This window comes from Trachemys scripta, chromosome 13 (genome assembly GCF_013100865.1).
Source record: "Trachemys scripta elegans isolate TJP31775 chromosome 13, CAS_Tse_1.0, whole genome shotgun sequence".
Taxonomy (NCBI): Eukaryota; Metazoa; Chordata; order Testudines; family Emydidae; genus Trachemys; species Trachemys scripta.
In genome coordinates this window covers 20,863,299-20,886,167 of record NC_048310.1, presented here as the reverse complement: position 1 = coordinate 20,886,167, position 22,869 = coordinate 20,863,299, and the positions used below count along the sequence as shown (strand labels likewise).

At 41.3% G+C, this 22,869-nt stretch overlaps 1 protein-coding gene and 1 long non-coding RNA gene across 3 annotated transcripts; one reads left to right on the top strand and one right to left on the bottom strand.

Moving 5' to 3' along the window:
- The first annotated feature begins 4,814 nt into the window (after positions 1-4,814).
- Positions 4,815-16,577, top strand: CEBPG (CCAAT enhancer binding protein gamma). Of its 2 annotated transcripts, none has more exons than XM_034788413.1 (2): positions 4,815-4,954; positions 14,497-16,577. In XM_034788413.1, the coding sequence occupies exon 2, from the start codon at positions 14,567-14,569 to the stop codon at positions 15,053-15,055; it is 489 nt and encodes a 162-aa protein (XP_034644304.1). In that variant the 5' UTR covers positions 4,815-4,954; positions 14,497-14,566; the 3' UTR covers positions 15,056-16,577. The 2 variants fall into 2 exon arrangements, with proteins under 2 accessions (XP_034644304.1, XP_034644305.1); XM_034788414.1 differs by having other exon boundaries at positions 4,821-5,007.
- Positions 12,346-20,967, bottom strand: LOC117886530. Its single transcript, XR_004647995.1, has 4 exons — positions 19,684-20,967; positions 13,818-13,898; positions 12,937-13,013; positions 12,346-12,716 (listed from the first exon to the last, which is right to left on the bottom strand). It is a non-coding gene; the product is annotated as an uncharacterized LOC117886530 (long non-coding RNA).
- Between the last annotated feature and the right edge of the window lie 1,902 nt (positions 20,968-22,869).

Sequence of the window (22,869 nt, the reverse complement as noted above, 5' to 3'; positions counted from 1 at the left end):
ACAGTTTGATATTCAGTTTAAAACCTTGCTAGAACATGGCAGTCTTCTCCTCTTTAGATAAGGCAGTCTCAGAGTGGCCTAGAAATTTAGGCACCTTTGAGCAATGTGATGCACATATATCTTTCTTCCAGATCAAGCTGTTCGCTTTAGAGAATATGGAAGAAGGGGATACAGAGGAATTTGATTCAAAATTTTCAAAGCCGAGTTCTCCAAATTAGACTTCTGTATCAATATTCAGCTGTTTAAATATAAGTTCCCTGATATTCGTAGGTGTTGAGCATCTATAGCCTCTGCTGACGTCAATGGGATTATGGTTGCTCAGCACTCCTGGAAAATCAAGCCATATATTAGGCATCTAACTTTAGGCACCTAGGTTTGAACATATTGACTCTTATATAATAAATTTCACAATAATATCAAAAATCACGTGTATCCTAACTGCATTCTTGTCTTATCTCAAGAAAGCGTGTGTTAGGCTAGAAAGAAAAAATATGCATCTTGTGACCTGGCATTAGCATTCTATTCTATTTATGAAAAAGCCAGCATGAAAGTAAAATTTTAACAGAAATATGCAAGACTAAAGTAAAATTGTTAAATGCAGATTCATTAGATCTGAAAATGTAAGGAAAAATGAAGGCACATACTGTTTTTCTTTATGAACAAAAACATTTGCAGAAGAAAGTACAAATAATGAGCATAAAACTGAGATCACACAAAAAAATGAAAATTATTAAAATAAGGACAAAATAGTTTTCACACTCTAGGTGATAGGTGGTGAACCTTCTTACAAGTGTTTGTAAGGCTTAAGGAAGAGTATGGCTCTTTAAGTAATGGTACCTGCACTTTAATATAACTATATATATTATTATAATATGCACAATATTATAACTGGAACATTGCTATGGGAGCCACCTAGAACCAAACAAATTGGAAAGGATTCTATCCTAGCAGGGATTTGGTAGTTTTGGTGACACTTGAATTCAAGAATTATTGCACATGGACCAGTTACCTGGTGGTAAGTTGTTAAGGTGTGTACATAAGTGGCATATCTAGACAGCATTCATCAGTTTTCTTTCACTATTAGTGGGAAGGTTTCTTCAGTTGTCTCTATTTCCTGAAGGCTCAGTCTGGTTTTCACTGAAATGAGGAGTTTATCTTGCAAACACTTAAGCATGCATGTAACTTTATTCATGAGTAGTTCCACTGAGTTGTTAGCATTGTACACTACTCATATGAATAAGGTTATGTATGTGGTTAAATGTTTGATGGATCGGGTCCTAAAATGATGAGTTTAGTCTAAATTTTACTTACCTCAGATTTCCCTTATGAGGATTAATGAATGTAAGGCACAATTTGAGGTCCCAGGAAGGCAGATTAGAAGCACACATTATTCAGGTATTATTAGGGCATGGCTAATGTTTCATATTTACCTTGAATTTTTGTTTATACAGTTGGTGTAATATGAATTAAATCACTAGTGAAAAGCTGCAGGCTGAAGATACCATTAGAGAAAAACATCGAACAGTTTCAACCGGGGAAATAACAAAATTAAAGTTGAAGATGTTAAAACAAATGTTTGGCGATTGGTGAGGAAATAATCCCAGGTAGCAGCGAACTGGGTAATTTGTCCAGACTAATCCTCAGAATTCTTCTTCAAGATATGTTTTATTTCTACAAAGCTTAAAAAAAGACACATAAGACCAGAGGCCCCAAATCTTTTATTTATCTGGCAAAATCAAATTATTATATTTGTGCCAATGAATATTGCAATTGTGCATACAAATGCTATTACTAGCACATTTCCTTTGTATATACCAAAACACTGTGCAGAAAGGTATAGGGACAATCAATTGTATTACAGATTTTTGCATGCAGAATAGTTCTTGGCTTACATGTGAACTTGAACACCTAAATTTGGTCAAAACTCAATGTTTCATAGCTGCAAGCAACATTAAAAAAATTAATGTATAGGCCTAAGTGTTCAGAATTGCTGCATGCATTGCCTATAACTGCTGATACAAATAGCCAGAATTATAATAATGCATATGCAAATTAGATATGCAAATAAGTACATATTTTTACATGTATATATGTGTGCACAGAATTCAGGATATCTGGGCTGTTTCTGGGGGTATAAAAGCTTTTACCCCTATAGCCCCCACACACTGCCTAAGGCTTTGTGTGTGTGTTTGAGAAAATGAGTTAATCCAATAGCCCTGTGCACTCAGCCTGGGACTGTGTGTGGGTGTGGGTGTGTGCGCGCGCGCGCGCAGGGGAGCTAAAAGCTATTATGCCAATAGTCTCCCTCCACCCACCCACACTACCTGGAATTGGAGGAGACGGTAAAAATGCTTACCCCAATAGGCTCCCCCCCACCTCTGAGATTGGGGTAGTGGTTAAACAGAAATCTTACTGTTTGGTCATGGGATTTTGATAGGAACCTGGGTAAGAACTCCATTTTTCTTTGACACAAGAGGCTGTTAGCGGGAAGGACATTTCCAGAGAGGTGCTGGATGACCTTTTTTCACTTTCAGCCCAAGAAGTTGAATCTACATTTGAGAAGTAACCAAGTTCCTCTTATACAATGCTAAGAGGGAGCTCACCTGTTGCCCAGTTCAGAAGAGCAATAATGTTAGCTTGGTTTCCTCTCATTGTTGTCACTAAAATTTCTCCTGACTGAGGCCTGACTAGTTTGCTTTCAGGAAAGCAGTGTGGCAGATATGAGTTACTCCTGGGGGAAATCTGCACCACTGCCCAATGCAGAATATTTCAGAAATTAACATGCATGCAGATTTTCCTTTCCCCCACAGAAATGGGCTGCAGTGCTGCTAGCTGCCACTAGGGGCCATTGGACTCTGCAGAGCCCAACTTGCACATGGAAGACACTGCTGGGGGGAGGGCCAGCTAGAGGGTTCCTGGCAGCTGCAGTTCCCATTACACCCTGAGGGAAGGAGAGGGTGGCGTGCAGGAAACTGACTCTGTGCAAGCCTGGGATGGAGCATCAACCTGTTTCTCCCCCTGGATCCCTAGGCTCGGGGGAGGGGGAGACAAGGTGTCTGGCGGGGAGGAGAGAGGGGGCTTCGGTTGGCCTCGGGGGAGCGGGGGGAGAAACAGGAACTGGGTTGTCATAGGGGTTTCTCTACTCCGGGGGGAATTTTTAGGTCTGTATTGTTACAGACATACTTGCTGACAGGTATTTTGAAATAAATTACCAAAATAATTGAAACTGGCATGATTATATAGTATTATTTTGACAAATAAAATTTGCAGAATTTTAAAATATTGTGCACAGAATTTTTTTGGCACAGAATGCCCCCAGGAGTAATGAATGTAGGCAGACATGGCATGTACACCAAAACATACAATTCATTTCCTTTCGGGGGGGGGGGCGGGGGAGGAGGTGATGTTTTTTTGTTTTATGTTGATTAGAACGTTCCCCAGGCCTTTAATTATCATCTTACAATGTATCTATCTAACTGCAGCTGCTGAGTGGGAAATGACATGTAGCTTTGCAAGATCGTGGAGATACTACAGGAAGGGTGCAACAAAGAAACTGGGATTTAATATCAAATAGATTGTCCAATATCTACTTAGACTTTTGGTTGATAAAAATTAGATCAGAACCTAAAACAGACCCTAGAAACAGCCATAGAAGGATCTTCAAGAAATGGGGGCTGCTGGCTTGCTCATTTCCCCTGGTACATGGCTTCTTTAGGCCAGTTTGTTATATAAACATAGCTTATGTTTGTAAAGATAAGAGTTTTCTGCTTGGAGCACATTCTAGACACCCCCTTCTATCTCCCTCCCCCTGTCTCAATCAGTGTGTGTTGGGGAGGGCTATTGCAGTAGCAAGTTCTCCCCCCAGACAGTGGGGGGGGGGGACTATTGGGGTAACAGGTTTTACACCCCACCCAGTCTCAGGCAGTGGGGGAGGCTATTGGGCTAACAGGTTTTACACCTCCAGTGTCAAGCAGTAGTGGAGCTATTGGGATAACAGGTTTTACACCTGAGGCAGTGTGTGGGTGAGGGGCTACTGGGATAACAGGTTTTACCCCCACCCAGTCTCAGGCAGTGGGGGGGGGAGAGTACTGGGATAACAGGTTCCCTCCCCCCCAGTCTCAGGCAGTGTGTGGCTGAGGGGCTATTGGGATAACAGGTTTCTCCCCTCCCACCCCCTCAGTCTCAGGCAGTGGGGGGTATTGGGGTAACAGGTTTTAACCCCCCTGGGGTCAGGCAGTGTGTGGGTGAGGGGCTATTGGGATAACAGGTCCCTCACCAGTCTCAGGCAGTGGGGGGTAACAGGTCCCTCCCCCCCCCCAGTCTCAGGCAGCATGTGGGTGAGGAGCTATTGGGACAACAATAGGTTTTACCCCCACCCAGACTCAGGCAATGGGGGGGTATTGGGGTAACAGGTCCCCTCCCAGTCTCAGGTAGTGTGTGGGTGAGGGGCTATTGGGATAATAGGCTTTACCCCCCACCCAGTCTCAGGCAGTGGGGGGGGGGGTTGGGGTAACAGCCCCCCCCGTGTCAGGCAGTGTATGGGTGAGAGGCTATTGGGATAATAGGTTTTTCCTCCCAGTGTCGGGGGGGCTATTGGGGTAACAGCTCTCCCCCCCCCCACCCGAGGGAAAAGCGCTCCCCAGGATATGGGAGGGATGGGAGCATGGCGGGAGAAGGCAGTGCCCAGCCCCAGGGGGATTTACCAACCCCACAAAAACAGCACCTCTCTCTTTAAGAGAGAAGCGGGGTGTCTGATTGGCTCTGGCGACTGCCAATCGGGGCGGCTATTGCATCATCCCTGCGGCAGACCGGCCTCTGATTGGCTAGGACGCTGGGCCGAAGGAGAAGGGTTTCGCAATCGCCGCTCGCCTTCACTCACCAGTTTAAAGAAAGAGACTCGGGCCCAGCCCGTGCCCCCCTCCCTGATCGGTACCGGTCTCGATCCCCGGGCCAGGTGAGGCGCGGGGCCGCCCCGCCGTGCGCAGAGACCCCCTCCTCCCGTCCTTGGTGAGGGGAGCCGGCCAGGCGCGGTACCCCCGGGGTGGGTGGGGGATTACACCGGGCACAGGCCGAAGCGGGGCGGCGCGGGAGGAGGAAGCTGTGGGGCTGCTGTAGAGGAAGGGTGAAGGGGGACCTATAGGAGAGTTGTGGGAGGTTACGGGGGTCTGGGGAGAGTTGTCGGGTGGGGGCGGGGTCTGTTGGAGATGTGGGGTGGAGATGTGGGGGGGGGTCTGGTCAATGGGGCGGGGTCTGAAGGGGTGGGCATGTGGGGGGGCTGGTCAGTGGGGGCGAGGTCTGTAGGGTTGGTATGGGGTAGAGGCGGGGTCGATGTGGGGTGTGTATATGGGGGGGGTCTCAATGGGGTGGGTTCTGTAGTACGGGGTGGCTGGGAGTTCTGGTGTGTGGGGTGGGTATGTGGGGGGGGTCTCAATGGGGCGGGCTCTGTAGTACGGGGTGGCTGGGAGTTCTGGTGTGTGGGGTGGGTATGTGGGGGGGGGGCTCAATGGGGCGGGCTCTGTAGTACGGGGTGGCTGGGAGTTCTGGTGTGTGGGCTGGGTACGTGGGGGGTCTCAATGGGGCGGGCTCTGTAGGGGTAGTACGGGATGGCTGGGAGGTCTGATCGGTGGGGGGAGGTCTGTAGCGGAGTGGGGTGGGTATGTGGGGGTCTCTCAATGGGGCGGGCTCTGTAGGGGTAGTACGGGATGGCTGGGAAGTCTGATCGGTGGGGGGAGGTCTGTAGCGGTGTGGGGTGGGGGTCTCTCAATGGGGCGGGCTCTGTAGGGGGTCGTGGAGAGGTAGTTAGAGAAGGGCGAGTGATGGGAGTGAGGGGCCGGGACTTTCCTCACGGTTACGCTGTGGTGTTGCGCGTGGAGAGCGTATGATGCAATCTCCAGGCAACTCTCCTCCCCGATGGATGAAGTCATGCTTGGCACGGAGAGGGGAGCCCGGAGAGAGGGAGACAGGCCTCTGCTCCCCGAGTCCCCCACCACACCCTGCTTCCTGATGGGGGAGGGATAGAGAGACACACAGCGCCCATCTGCCTCCCAATCCCGTGGGGCAGCAGGAAGAGAAGGGCAGGGTGCGGGGAGAGCGAGGGAAAGCCACAGACACACACCCTCATGCTAGGAGAAGTGTAAATACTGAACTAGGGATCAACAGTTAGAGGATGATTGGGGCCTAAAGTACAAAGTTGAATATCTTCTCCAGAAAGTTTATTTGTTTGCAAAATTTGTAGTTGCTATACACAAGCTTTTATTGCGCCTTTAGAAATGGAAGATCCACTCACTCAAAGACATCACACAGTGGGCTAGGAGCATAGCATCTTAATAAAAATATTTACTATCCATATTTATGCATAACTGGATGTATTAGCTCCTGTGTTAAGTGATTTCTTCAGCTTTCTTTTAAAACCTTAGAGATCAAAATAGTTTCTGAATAAGAATATAATCTGCAGGGACCAGAATGAAGCCCTCCTTTCCTGTGGAGTGCTGTACTAGTTAACTTCCTGGTGGGAACCAGTGTTGTAAACAGCACGATTCAGGTCAAAAGGGAAGTCAAACATAACCTTAAAAACAAAAAAGCAATTTAAAAAAAGTATCTTATGTGTGTGGAAAAAAAAGTACTTTTAAAATTCCTTTATGTTTTTAAGGTTTTCATAATTTACAATGGTGGTAAACACTTGGGAATTAAAGGTGAAGAGCAATGGTTTTGTCAAAAGATTACAACTTTTTTTGTAGGGTTCCCCAAGGGGGAAACTGTATATAGCTGTTTGGAAATGTATGTACTGCTGTGTTTCAGCAAAATTACCTCCTTAAGATCCTGAGAATTCTGAGCTTCAGACTTCTGGTTTTTCTTCATCAACATCACAAGTTACATGAATAAAAGGGATGAAAATATGGTGTTAGAATAGGGTAGTTCTTTTGAGGGACACTTTTACAGGGGCATGATTCATGTAGCTAGAAATTTAGATCATTGGAAGCTTTTCAAATGTTTTTGTAAGTTGAAAAAAATTTCAAAGTGTAAACTAAAGAGTTAATTTTTTTAAAAAGTCCCCTGTATTGTTTACAACTTGCATGTTGGGAACTTGAAAATGAAACTGACTATAAATGAAAATGAAAGTGACTATTGACTGAGCCAGAGGAAAATATATAAATATTGAAAAGTAAACTGAATTTTAAAAGTTTATTTCAATAATCTTATGATGGTGTTGGTAAGACTGTACACACCTTCATTTGACATTGTCCTTTGTTTATGGTACGTGTGATGTCCTCCTCTTTGCCAAAAGAACCCAAGAAATCTGCAGTTCAGATTTTTCAAGATTTTAGGGAGCTAATAATTATCTTGAATTAAAATACAGAGCCTTTTAAAAACGGGTATACACTTTTCCTCTTTTGGACTCTTCAAGGGAGATTTGAATATTTTCATAAACCTTTGTTGTTCCCAGACAAATTCATATCCCCACATAAATATTTTAAAAAATACATTATTTGCATTGAATATACCTGACTTTGCTTTAGGTGTTCAATTCTGAAAGTGGTCAGGAAATGCCTTATCAAAATTTCTTAAAACTTTTAAATGCAAAATTGTTCCATATTGGTTGGAACAACTATTAGACACAATTTAAAAAAAAAAATGGGTCAAAGATGAAGTAAAAGATTTGTTTTAAAAATTGGTTAACTAATAAAGTAATTAACATATTTTAAAACCAGAGTTGAAATTACTTTGCAAGTTTGAAATTCTGTGCCTTTCCTATGACATCTGAGTATCAGACTAATTCCTGTATCTTGTCCTACACCACGAAACTGATAAGATGACCGCTCCAGTATGATTTTAATTTTATTATATTTAAGACATTTGAAGTACTTAGTTACATTTCTTCATAATTAGATGTTGTAATTATATTTTTATTACACTGTTTTCCTATGACACACAGAAAAACAGTTGACATATCGAGGAAAGCATGGAAGAGGAATTTTTCTTTTGATCTTTTTTGTGACAGCAGTTAGTGGGTAGTTGATTTAGGGCCCTGTTCTGAGCAGTATTGGTTCTGTGAGTTGAGAGTGCTTAGCATCTTGCAGGATTGAGCCTTTAACAGGCGTACAGCAAATGTAGGTTTGGAGCTTTATTCTGTTGTCATTTATATACCATTATCTGGACTGAGTTCAATCCTGCGGTTTTAGCTCAAGTGAGCAGTCCCACTGAAGTCAGAAGGAAATTAGAAATACTCAGCACCTTTCAGGTTCAGTTACTATTTGGGTAGTATAAACAAGACAGTTGACATAAAATTAAACACTAAAGGCATTCTACCTAGATCAGGGGTCGGCAACGTTTGCCACGCGGCTCACCAGGGTAAGCACCCTAGCGGGCCGGGACAGTTTATTTACCTGCTGATGCGGCAGGTTCGGCCGATCGCGGCCCCCACTGGCCGCGGTTCGCCATCCCGGGCCAATGTGGGTGGCGAGAAGCGGCGAGGGATGTGCTGGCCGCGGCTTCCTGCCGCCTCCATTGGCCCGGGACGGCGAACTGCGGCCAGTGAGGGCCGCGATCAGACGAACCTGCTGCGTCAGCAGGTAAATAAACTGTCCCGGCCCGCTGGCCGCAGTTCGCCGTCCCGGGCCAATGGAGGCGGCAGGAAGCCGCGGCCAGCACATCCCTCGCCGCTTCTCGCCACCCACATTGGCCCGGGATGGCGAACCGCGGCCAGTGGGGGCCGCGATCGGCCGAACCTGCTGCATCAGCAGGTAAATAAACTGTCCCGGCCCGCTAGGGTGCTTACCCTGGCGAGCTGCGTGCCAAACGTTGCCGATCCCTGATCTAGATGATCATAGTCAACTCTGTCTCAGCTCTCAGAAAATAGGCAAGGAGCAAAACTAATACATGAAGTGTTGAACAAATGGTAAGAATTGTTACTCAAAAAATTAGCCAAATTAACAATTTGTTTGTTATCTCATAAAATCTAAACAGCCATAACAGAAGCTTCCTAAACAGTATATATTGACTTATAAAGGGACATTCTTAAGGACTTTGAAGGGTTAATGTATTACCCTCCACTATTTATAACAGTATCTTAGAAGTTTAGGTGAACGGAGGAGTATTTGTTCTTTAGTGTGACAAATATAATTTACCCCTTTTCCTCTGCTTCTAAGAAAATTAATATGACTAGGATCATTGAAGTCAGATCTTTGTATTCTAGTTGAATGCGCATTGGGAGTTAGAGTGAGCACGTTTTATTATTTTTTTAAAGTCTCATTCTTTATCTGATTTAAGTACCGTATATACTCGTTCATAAGCCGAATATTTTTGGTAAAAAAGTGACGCATGAAAGAGTGGGGGTTGGTCTACACCAAAATTTGATGATTTTAAACTCTGTGGAATCATTTAATTGAATATCTAATACATTGTCGTTTTGTTTACCTGGAGCATCTGCAGGCATGGAGCCCCTCAGTTCCCTGTGGCCGCGGTTTGCCATTTCCAGCCAATAGGAGCTGCGGGAAGTGGCGCCACTTCTCGCAGCTCCCATTGGCTGGAAACAGCAAACCGCGGCCGCTGGGAGCTGAAGGGCTCCGTGCCTGTGAACGCTCCAGGTAAACAAAACGTCCCAACCCCGCCTGCGGCTTACCCTGATGGGCCGGGAGCCAAAGTTTTCCAACCCCTGAAATATAGGGTCAGCTTATGAAAGGGTCATACAGATTTTGCTATTTTTACCTATCCATTTTGGGGGATTGTCTTATAAACGAACGGGCTAATGAACGAGTATATATGGTAATTAATATTTAGAGCCTAAACTGTTTACAATCAGTACTTAATGTACTTCTTAGTATCACTGAGTGTAGTTGCAGCCTCACAAACACCAAACAATCTCTTACACTTAAAGCAATATACACATTCACATACCCTGCTGGTAGCTGGAAAAATGATTACATTTTGCTAGGGGATTTGCTTAAACTGCAGGCATTTGCATTGTGGTCTCCACTGGATAATGTTCAGGGTTCTATTGAAATTGGGTGCTTACCAGCTGATGCCTGTGGACCAACAGCGCTCACTGAGCTGTTAATACATACCTACTACACAGTTGTTCGAATTGCTTATTGAAGAGTTATTTCCTGTGAAATCTCTGCTTGTGGAAAATGGGAGAGACACAGCCTGGGAGATCAAAGTCCTCTGTTTCAGAATAGGTTCAGTACAGGCAGCAGCAGTGCAGACTTCCCAGCATTGCCAGCCAACAGTCCTGCATTCTGATCTGTACAGATGGTCTTTTGGTATAAAATAGTTGGTTTGATAGTCTTCGCAGAGAAGGAAAGGGCTGAAAGGACAATTGGTGCCAACTAAGGTGGAGTTTTTTTGTGATGTGGACATCTCTCTAGCAAGAGTTGCACTTAAACCACTAAACAGCCATCAGATGGTGGTAACCTACGATTACTATCTAAAGTTGGAAGTGCCACACTCTATGAACATTCCCTTGATCCTTCAGTTGTCACATTAAAGATTAAAAAAACCCATTTGCATAGGGAGGAAAAATTGGTCTTTTCCTCCTTCCCCCAAGCTAATGCTAAAATCACATTAAATACTTACAGTAGGAAAACAAAAACACATGAGATTTGGCAACATGAAGAGACTTGTCAAGGTCTGGGTGGGGCGCTTGTTGGGCATGGGCTGTCTGGGTCCCACCTCCTCTTCAGAATCCTGAGAAGTACAAAAAGCAGTTACTGGAAGTTCTGTTACTAACATGTTATCTAACTGGACTTGTCCAAACATAGTTAATGAGGACCCTGGAGTAATGTACCTGGGTGCTAGGATAGGATATGTCCAAAACCAGCAACATGACAAAAGTTACATAAATTGCCTGTAATTAGAAGGTTCACATGGGGTCTATTTGAGAGAGATAATTCTGAGAGTGTTAGAGCTTCAGAGTATTATTTGGGAAGGTAACTAGCACAAGTCAAAAATTAAGAAAAAAGCAAATGCTAGGACCCTGATTTTAATAAACATCCGTGTGCAATTCATGCAAATCTAGTACTTGGACATGGAGCTGGCTTGCTGAGAGTCTGTTCATGTGCATTTTCAAATTAGCTGCATGGTTAGGGGAATCAGGACCTAAGAGCTCAGTGTAGCATGAATTACCAAAAGTTGCTTTAAGAGCTGTAGTCATGAACCTATTAAATACAAGGCTAGACAGGCACACACAGCTGGATAGACATTATGCAGGCTACATGGGCTCCTTCTGCCCTGAAATACTACTTTCACTATGAAGATTTCTTGGTAGCAGATAAATATGCCCCACTAGTGCACTTCTCAGTCATTTTAAGGAAATTGCTTTTCAGTGTACAAGGGCACATTCATTGTGGAAGAAGTTTTGAGCAGAAACATTGAAATGATCAGGCAATGCTGATTTATTCAGCTTTTCTCTGAATTTTACTTGCGTGTAAATTGAACCCACAGTCTCTTTTATACACAAGTTATGAAAGAAAATCTGGCTGCTTGTCTAGAAAATGTTCCAAACTTAACAGTGTAAATATAAATTTATATTAAAATGTTAGCTTTGCAGAAGGTAATGGCTGACATGCGCTGAAATGGTTTGTATAATTAAAGTCCTTTAATGACCCCTGAAAAACTTGAAACTGAAATTGATTTTTTTTATTGACATTTCCCTGCTTCAGCCATGTGTATGCATTGATTTATTATTATTATAGGGTTGCTGTGCTGGTTGCATTTTATTTGAGCATTGGAACATTAAACAAATATTAAACATCTGCTAAACAAATAAACAGAGTAGACTAACATTTGGCCCCATCAACGTTTACAATATAATTTTACATTTAACATGGCCTAATGAACAGAGCACTGGACTGGGTCTTAGGAGACCTGGGTTCTATTACTAGCTCTACCACTGGCTTGCTGGGTGACCTTAGGCAAGTCACTTCCCTGTGTCTCAGTTTCCCCACCTGTAAAATGGGGATAATAATACTGACATCCTTTTATAAAGTGTTTTGAGATCTATGGATGAGAAGTGCTGTACAAGAGCTAAATATTATTATTATCTGAGTCAGTAAAAGACAGGAATTCTCAAATGAATCCTTCTTTTATATTGGTTTGAAGTTGCACATCACCTTCATTTCCTTATGTGAAAATTGACATATATGAATTGCTAGTGACTGAACGAAGCCAGCTAAGAAAAAACAGGGACCCCACAATAAGGGAATTGTCCTCTGTATAGACTGACCATAACCCTGAAGATACACATTTATCTTTGCTCTTACAGCAGACATTAATAAGCTCAGTGTCTCGTTTACAACCATCTGTGTTGATCTGTTATCTGTGTGCAGGAGTCAGATAATCCATCTATTGTGCTATGCTCTAAACAATCAGGTCTTGTCAGTGCAGGGTCATTTTATGCAAATAAGATATTTTCCCTTAATCCAACATGAAGAGAAATCAATCCTGTTTTTGACCTGTCAGTTAGTACTTGTGGGTCCCATCTGTTTTTTAAATACACAACTTGTGTTTGCAGGCTCAGTTGCCTCAGCTTGTTTGTGGTTGAGGTGGTTCTCTTAATGTGACTATCTGTCATGGCCTTCACATGGTATGTGTGCAGCTTGTACATTCCTGGTTTGCCTGGATTTCTCACACATCTGCTATACATCCTGCCTTTTTGCTGGGTACAACTGATTGTGATACTTGCTTTTACTTTTCATGTCCTGTGTTGTTTTATGAAGGGTCTAGAGGATACAGGAGAGAAATTTGCAACTTTTTGTGAATAGAGTTTTGATTTGGAAACAGTAGAATTTATACAGAGCTGCTGAGTATATTTAAAAACAATGCTTGAAAATGTAGTGTAGTTGTAACCCTGTCCGTCCCAGGATATTAGAGAGACAAGGTGAGTGAGGTGATAAATAATGCTGGTAAATGATGTGTGAGATTGTATATGCGGTGACTTACATATTTTTCAGGCATCTGTGCTGTTCTTCTCTCTCTCTAAAGTGGAAGTCAGAGAACAGGAAGTAGGACAGAATTTTCTTAATGGATCCATGTAATAAAAGAAGACAGAATAGACTAGGAAATCAGTACTTTAATACTGTCTAAGTTTCTGGTGACATCACAGTCCTCAAGCACTGGCCTCACTGTACAAACTATTACCTTAACGCTACTTGCATTTATTTGAATGCATAACCATTCAACTAAATTGCAGCTGTGTATTTCAATGTGCAGTGCTCCAATTACACATACAGTGTGTTGTGATAAAGTTGGATTTTCAAAAAATGCTCTTTTAGTCTAGCTTTGCTCCGATTGAAGTTAATGGTGTATACACTTAAGCACCTTGTTAATATTTGCAGAATCAGGGCCCTAAGTTATTGACAAGCTTGAAAGTTTTTTCATCTTTATTTATAGAGTCACTTGATTCATTCCTAAAAGACCATCTTACACATTTCTTATATATAAAAACATCACTTTTGGTCTGAGGAGAAAGAGAAATTCTAGCTCAAAGGGTAATTTGTTTGGAAAGTTATAAAAGTGTCTGAAAATAAGGACTTTGGACCTTCAGCCATAACTACTATAAATACAATGATATCCTTCATGATGACAGATTGTGATCAAGAATATATTGTAAGTATTTCTTTGCAGGGCTACTTATTCTCCTTAAAAGAACAATTAGCATGTTAAGCTAACACTTTCTCATTAATCATTTTGTCTGCTACTTCATTTTGTCATAGTATTGTGAACTGAAATGGGAACACTTTATATCGGAAAGCATACATTCAGACAGAACAAACATGAATTAACTTTGTAGTTTAAACACAGAGAAAATATTTTTCATTTACCTTAAATGAAGTAGTTATTCCACTCTATTTAGCATTGTTAGACCTTAATTGGAGCACTGACTTCAATTTTGGGCATCATATCTTCAAAAAAACAGACCCAAGTGAAACAAGTTAAAAAGAGGGCAGATAAAAGGTTTGGAAAATATTGTAAGACTTATTCAGCCTAAAGAAAAGGAGATTAATTTGAAACTTGTCTACATGTATGTACAGGAAGGGATAGTCTAAAGAGGTCAAGGATCAACGATTATTGTTGGGTCAAGAGTCAGACTATTAATAGGTTTAAGCTGCAGCAGTGAAAATTCAGTCTGAAAATTAAGAGAAACTATATAATTGGAGGAAAAGTTAGACAGTAAAACGCATTGCCAAGATTGGGGTTATGAAACTGGAGCTATTCAAGGGTGGCTAGACATCAGGGATAGTTTTGGAGTAACTGAATTAATCCAAGCATAATATCGGGAGGTTGACTAGATGACCCACTAACAATCCCTTCCAACCCAAATGATTCAATGAGACTTCTGAAATATCTCAGTAGTGGCAGTTTCTCTGTTTCCAGCATAATAAGCTGTTACTACCAGATAGATATGCCAACAGTAATGTACCAGGACTAATGCTAGTAAGGTATAAGATCATAGCTGAACATGGCATTTTTAATGTTTCATAGAATTTATTTTTCTGTTAGGTTCAACTTGCCCTTAATCCATGTGAAGATTTGCTGGCAACATATTATAGAAGTTAATAACTTCTATAATATGTGGGGTTGTGGTGTTAAAGAAGAGTCTGTCCAAATGAGCAAAACATCACAGCTGAACACCACTACAGAAGCAAATGGTATAAGTGTGATTCACACACAAGCACACACAAGTGGTTTGCAACAGGTTCCTCAGCTGGTGCCAGTTAGTCCTGGTGGTGGAGGCAAAGCTGTGGCTCCAAGCAAACAAGGCAAAAAGAATTCCTCTGTGGATAGAAACAGTGATGAATATCGCCAACGCAGAGAGCGCAACAACATGGCGGTGAAAAAGAGCCGGTTAAAAAGCAAGCAGAAAGCACAAGATACGCTACAGAGGGTCAATCAGCTTAAAGAAGAAAATGAACGTTTGGAGGCAAAAATTAAGCTCTTGACAAAGGAGCTTAGTGTACTTAAAGACTTGTTTCTTGAGCATGCACACAATCTTGCAGACAATGTGCAACCTATTGGCACTGAAAACACCACCACAAACCCAGATAACACCGGACAGTAGACACAAACTTCAAACTTCACAACCGCGTGGACTGAACATTAGAGGTGCAGCCCTCTCTGCACACTCATTCAGTACAGAGAAGGAATGCTGTTCTAACTTTTTAAAGATCATCTTGTGGGTATTTTTTCTCCTTTTAGGTTTAACACTGAAAATTTGATACAAATAAAACGTAAACTGTTTTGAGTATGTTTTAAAGTGTTAAATATTTTCTGCTCTGAAAGGTTTGGTTAAACAAGTAAAAATGATCTAAATGGACAAAACCAGGAGCCTGTCAGTGAAATTGAATTTCTACAGCAATGTACATTCACCATCTTATATTTTGCATATTGTAAGGAGTACAGCTGGGAGGTTTTACTGCAATACTGATGGATAATTAGATGAAATATCTGTTCAGTACCCTTTAAAATGTATTTCTTAAGCAGTCTTTTCTACATTGTGTATTACAAAACTTCAAAGGCCAGGGCAGAAATTTGTTTTCTAATTTGGTGGGCTACCTCAAATGTGTAGCACAAGCCCTACCCAAGATAATGTACATCTCTCTTAGTTATAGTTAACAGGGAGTGCCTACTAACAGTGCCTAGTAATGGTGAGCCAGGGTGCTTACTAATGTTTTCTAAAGACTACTACATTCTTTGTGAGAAATTGTAATGTATTATGACTGACAGACAGAAAATTGGCTCACAACCTGTAAATGGCTATCCGGAAGCATCATGTATAGGAGATAAAGTAGAACAACATTTTATTTTTATAACCCCTTTAAGCCTGTGTTCAACATGCTAGCATTATTCCTATGGTGACTTTGGGTCCTTATAGCATCATGTTTTGGTCTCCTGAAAATGTTTAAGTTCTGTAAAATAATTGCTTATTAGAATCACACTGCTGCCAAGGTGCAGGTATTGGGATGAGAGTAACATACACACATTGACTAAAGCAATGAAAGGGCTAATGCAGAACATCTGTTCAATCACAATGTAGACTACTTGATCCTTACTACCATACAATACCAGGTATATGGCTGTTTAGTTTAGCAACTGATATCTTGCAGAAAACCAAAGTAATTTAAAAAAGAAATGCCCTTAGTTTGAATAAACTGATGCAGCAGACTTCCTATAGACACCAATGCCATGCGAAGGAGTATCTTGAATCTTGTTTTATTTTGATGAAACAAACAGTTTCTCTCTAACAATGTTTTTTTTTTCTTAAATTTGATAAATCCCCTACTGTGACCCATAACGCAGCAGTATATTATACTGAGGAGTTAAACTAGAAAAGTGAAGCAGGAGCTTTGATGTAACCTTAATTTATTTTCATTTTTAAATGTTCCATTTATAGTATGTGTGTTACATATAACCCGTGTGTCTGGCTAGTGAACTATTACCTGATTTTTATTTCCCTCCTACACTACTTGTTTCCATACTTGACTTTGTAGTATGATTGTGTGTATTGCGTATGTATTTAGGAGGAGAACTTGGGTAAGATCTTGGTTAGATGCTAAGTTAGAAAATAAAACTTTCAAAAAATCCATTTTGAGTTTAAACTTTTACTGCAAAGGTCATCAACCAAGAAAGATTTTTACAGCTTGTCCTAGTTCATGGAAGTCTTTTACAGAGAATTTTTCTGGTTCTAGTCACAGCTTAAGTAGGTAGGGATGAAATATCAGAAGCTAATAAAAATGTTTTGCCTCAGAGCCTAGATCGTGCTGCCTCTTCTTTGCCCTCATGCTTAATAGAAGCAACAGCATATTGGGGCCCAGGTGGAGCCTCTACCTTATACCCATGACTTCCTTGGGACTCTTTCCTGGTGTATTCTAATGAGGATCACAGGCTAGGCCACAAATGGTCTGAGAAGAATCCTTTTCAGCTAACCTTATTTGTACAGTAGTAGTTCATTATGGTGATGTTGGAACAGTTTAGCCACATTTTCACCTTTTATCTTTTCCTGAATATATTAAAGAAACTGGCCAACTTATTTTCATATAATCTAACTGCAAAGACAACATCCATAGTTGGAAGGAGTCTGTAATGGAGCTTTTAAGGGAATCCAAAGCTATTTACAAAGGTGGATCGGTATCCCTTGGTATAAATTAGGAAAGTGAGGCAGAGAGATTCAGGGCCTGTTTTTTTTTTATAGGTGTTGATCAGCTCCATTCCCATTGGCTTCCACCACATGTACTTCACATGACCCACAGATGCTCAGTACTTGTGGAGAGAACGCTAGGATTATTAGCTTGTTGTCCTGAAACAAGTCAGTGTCAGACTAGGAATAGAATGGTAGCGATTTACATAAAATAGGGTTGTTCAGCTCAAACTGCTGGCAAGAAGGCCATTGGAGGTCTCTGCTGTAGTGGGGGCTGGACTTATTTCTGATATATATTTAGAACATCAGCTCTGCATTGGTGATTAGCAGTAATTTTCTGAAGAGTCATAGGGAGCCTGTCCCCATTCCTCATCTATCTTCTATTAAAACCCCTTTTATTCAGTCAGTTACAGCATGTCCAACAATTGTCCAAAAACCAGCTTGGTCTGAAGTCTCACTCAGAAAAGCTTCTAGAGTTTAAGATCAACATCCACATTCCTGGAAACTGCACTGGAGCCAGCGTATTAATGCTATTATGAAAACAAATCAGTGGGAAAAGGTGCCTTGGGAGTATTTCCTGGTTATTTGTGCCTACGCAATGGAAAAGCCACAAATGCTGAAGTTATTCACTTTAGTTGTATTTTCTGAGAAATGGTTCAGGCAGCAAAGCCTCCCCCCCCCACCACATTGATATGGCTGACCTGTGGAACATCCCATTAAACGTCAATGCAATGGTCCAAAGCATTGGACCTGTTTAGACTCTGTATTGGCCCTAATTTCCCTACAGGGAATTGGTGGCATTCTCTTGCCAGCTTCTAACTACCTGAGGCCTGATTCTCAATTACAGTAAGTCCACTTTATGTTGCTCTGGCAGTGTAAGGGGGTAATAAGGTGGGCTTACATTACATTTACACTTTAAGACACTTGGATATGCCCAGTACCCCTAGAATATAAGGAAAAGAAACATAAGAGCCCGGTATATTAACTTTGTAAAATGCATCCCCAGGGACCTTTGAGTACTATTCTGCTATAAATGATAATCTATAAAAACATGTAAATCCTTGTATTCTTCTGAATGAAATCTAGCTTTTTATTTCAGAACTGAACATTCAATACTTCTGGACAAGCCGGAATTCAATCCAATTGCACACTAAGTTTAAGAAAGATATACAGTATGATTCTTCAAAGCTATATTTGCTATTTTTACTTCAGTGAATATGTAACTTATTTTCCATTTCTTTAGTATGGAACAACCGGGTTAAAAAAAAACGGTGAGTTTTGCCAAGGCAAGTGTTGTGAGTTATTAAGAAATTCATTGGGCATTAAGTTTTTCGGGAGTGGAATGTCTTATATTTAAGTTGACTATTGTAGCAAGCACCAAAAACTTTTAAAAATGAAATTTGGTTCTGTTGCTATAGATGTGCTTCCTCTTACTTTGTTAATCAAGGCAACTTTGCAGTAATTACCCAAAGATCCATTGTATTGCGTTGAATGAGCTGACATAGAATTGCTTTTTTACTAGAGAATTTTTTTTAAAGGTCTCAAAAGTCCATGTGTTTTGAGGACTATTGTGTGGCCTTCAAAATTGCTGAGCTCTTAAAAGAGAAAACAATCTTAAGGATGCCACTCTTCCTCAGTACAGTAATGTTGATATAACTTCTCAAGATGTGGGTGGCATAGAATAATCACTGTACTGTGTATTCTGTATAATTGCAGCAAACAGGTAAGACACATAGCCGGGTATCTGAGGCAAGTATACTACAGCCCTCATTCCACATTTTCATACTTGTAGTTGGCCTCAGTACGTTTTGGAAACACATTCCATATCACAAGTAAAGCTATAGCCAAATCATGGAAGGGCAGTTTCCTCTGCAGAATGCCATGATTTGTGCAGATTCAAGACTCTTAGCATTTACTGGAAAATTATGGAGTCTGTTTCCAAAAATTTCCTTTTAACGCTACACTCCTTGGTTCTGATTCTGAGCCAGTGTAAATCAGTACTAACTCTATTGAAGTCAACTGAATTACACTGATGTAAAATGAGAAATAGGCCCTTTATAGTCATGTTGGTTGTGCCACGCACTATGAAACTCATTACTTTAATTCTGAAGACAATTGCAAGGCAAAGTTCCCTCCTCTTCCCACTTCCCACCTTGTCATTTAAAAACCTCTATTACGATATTGTTTGTATTGCAGAAGCACTTAGGAGTTCCAGTCATGCACCAGGAATGATCACGTATTTAATCTATGTAGAATCCTTGTTCGGTGATTCCCATCACTACTGAAAAGAGCTGTCTCTATGTGTTATATACATAGACAAAGGCATACTCCATTCTTTTTGCCTGAGGTTCTCATATCATATCATGCCTTTTCCCATCCAAGCTGATGATCTAACATGTGACTCAGAAAGGAATTAAGCACAAGACCTGGCAGTCTAGCTATAATTACTCCCCACGCCCAAAAATCTTTATTTTTGTCCTTTTCCTTTTCTACCATCTGCCATTGTTCTCTGTATCACAAAAACTGGAGCCTAAGCATCTGAGTGGTCTTACCTGTGCATTGCCTGCCAACTCTCCTCCAGGAAATAAGGCTGGACAGAGTTTCATTAATTCAGTGTGGTGTTCATCACAGGCATTGGTACTTGGAGATACGCACCCTCTTTCCTGGCAGCTGAAGATTCTGCCTCTAGGACACAGCACTTTGAGATTACTGAGCTGGCCACTCATCTAGCTATTTAAATTATAGTGCAACAAAAAGTTAGTATTTCAGACTTAAAAAAACCCCAACCACACACTCCAAACTCAGGCAAGACAATACGAGATGTGCACTCTGTGCGCTAACAATGTGGACTCCAATTTCTTCTAGTTTAAAATAATTAAAACCATGACGAAAGGGTTGAAGAGTGATTTGTTTTCTAACAGCAGTCTGTGCGCTTGCGTTACTTGACGAGAGAAGTGCCCAGACTGCAGTGTGTCCCTTTAAATACCCAAACCCATTGAAGCAAGAGATTATAAAGGCTCATTATTTTAAATTACATGTAATTGGAGGATCAGTTTCAAGAGGGATTGTGCTGAATCTATTGTTAGTTAAATAATACACAACTATTGTCAAAGGCATAGTAGCATCGACCTTAAATCCACCAAAGGCTAGTCAGACAAGGGTTTACTTACCTTGCTCCCAGCTGTTACAGCACACACTGTCTATTTAACATAATACATCAATCTTACTTCTCTTCCTTGGAAACCTGTAGTCCCATGGGGTAATAAAAGGGCACAGTGGATTACTTCTATTGTTAACTGTACAACTCAGACACATACTGGTACTTATTTTCTCTTCTTCCTCAGTAATTGGTGGAATAAATACTCTTCTAAACTGGAGATTTCAGCGTGTACCTATTTCAGTGGAGTTTTTCAAGTTCATTTTGGATTTTATGCATTAGTTATTCATGCTGATTATACAGGACAAGCATATCCCATATACATATATAGAGACCTGTAAGCAAGGTTCCACGTACTCTGAGGCAAGCTTGACGTAAATTTAGTGGCAAAATCCTCTGCATTCCTCTGTTTGTAATAAGGTTAGAAGGGCGTTTAGGTAATACTGCAGTAGAACAGATTTCAACATTTATGCCCCACTGATATGGTTGGGGCAATGCACTCCTCCCTTTAGGTGCTTTTTTCAGGCTGGTTGCAGACTCAGGTTTGTTACCAAGTTATTAAGACCTGCTAAAGTAAGGTCTGATCTGCACACAGCTTTTGTAGCAGTATAACTATGTCAGGTTAGAGGTGAGATCTTTTACCATAATAGTTATACTGGCAACCCCTAGTGTGGATGCAGTTACACCAGGATAAAGATGCCTTACACTGATGTATCTTATTCCCCTTCCTGCATGGGAATAGCTATACTGGTATAAATATGCACATTAGAGGGGCTTGTATCACTTTAACTATCCCAGGAAAGCTAGCGTGGTACAATCTGTATGTTTAGATAAGATCTAATGTCCACACAAGTGCATTGCACCAATTTAACTAAATCAGTTCAGGCCTTGGCTACACAAACTTGCATCAAAGTAACTAATTAATTCACTCTCACATCTAACAAACCAAACAAACCTTTCATACCCCTAGTGTGAAGACTTTTTAGAAACAAAAGTGCCCTATTTCCTTAGTTTTTAAGTTGGAAAAAAATTACTTTAGGCTAAATCAAAATAGGAAACTTACTCCAACAGAAGAGTGTCCACACACTCACTAGCACCGTGAGTTAGTGCAGCAGTGAGATCTTTTGGTGGCAGTTTGAGTGTATAGCCGCCCTTTGTTAAATCAGTACAGTGTGTGTAGACCAGGTCTCGAGCAGACATCTTTGTATGGGTTATATCGACTCATCCTTGGAAGGGTTTTTCCCCCCCAGTCACAAGGGGTAGATACCGTACTTAGTTTTTTTTATAAACAAAAGCTGAGATTCTAGAGCAGAGTTCTGCAGAAAGAGGTAGATTTTATGGTGACAAAATTAATGGGACCCTGACTACAAAGAAAAATTTGAGAAAACAAAACTAGATTTAGAGAAACCTCTGGGACACGTTTAATGAAAGAGGTATAAATATGTCAGTTGTGTGACATTTATTTTGTTCTTTCTCCTTTCAGAACATTTGTTCTTTGGTACATGTTGAAGCACAACCAGCTCTGCCTTCTACAGTATTATTTGCTCAACCTGTTCTACAGCAACGGGGAACAATGGCTGCCAAGACTAATCACGGAGGAAGGGGGAAGCCTATTAACTAGACATAGGTTATATTCTAGTTGAAACAAATCCAAAACTGTATTTTCTAAAAACTGTAAAAAGTTACTTTCAATTAATCAAAGCTATCCAACCAAAGCAAATGAAGGTTTCAAAGTGCCCAGAGCAGCAGAGGAGTGAGCTAATGGGTGTGTTCAGAGTATGATTACAGAAATGTACTTTGACTTATTCAGGAACATAGATCCTGACCGAGTCCAGGAAGTGGTGACACAGGCACAGTCTTGCACTGGGTAAACTGGTCAGGGGTTTTTGGAGAGGAGAGTCTAGAATGTTCTTAGACTCTCTCTGTATCTGTTCTGGCTGCAACCTTATTGCAGTAAAAACTGGAGTCCTTTTCATTAGTATGTTTCAATAGCTAGAAGCTTTTTAGGAGGCACAAAAAGTAGGGGAAGAATTAATGCAGTTACAGACAAGCCTGCCAATTGTCACAAGAAGTCCCATCATCTCACCCCACTTCTCAGTGACAATTTAAAAGAGCAGAGACCTCATTCTAGAGCTCATGAGACTTACCTTTTACAAGCCATATTATAGTGGAGTTACCACTACAAGATGAAACAGTCCCCATATTTGTAAAACAAATTTACGTCAAAACTAACTGAGCCAAGTATTCTAGACTATATTTAAATGTGTGAGTTTGGTTAATCACTTTAGCACAATTTTTATTTGTCAATGGGTCACCCACTGACTAACCACAATGAACCCAATTAACATTTTCAGAAGAAATTATTCCAGACCAAGACCCAGTTCCATGGGGAGCAAAATGCAGTGCAGGAGGCAGGGGACCAAAAGTAGTTTGAAGTTGTATTCTGTGATCCTAGGCTGCACTGTGCTGGGCTAGAGCCCTGATACAAGTTAGGGTTTTGTTACAGACGCCGCAGATTGCTGAGCCGCATAAAGGGCTTCCTGGCCCCTACGCCAGTCACGGGGAGTTTGGCACCGATGTC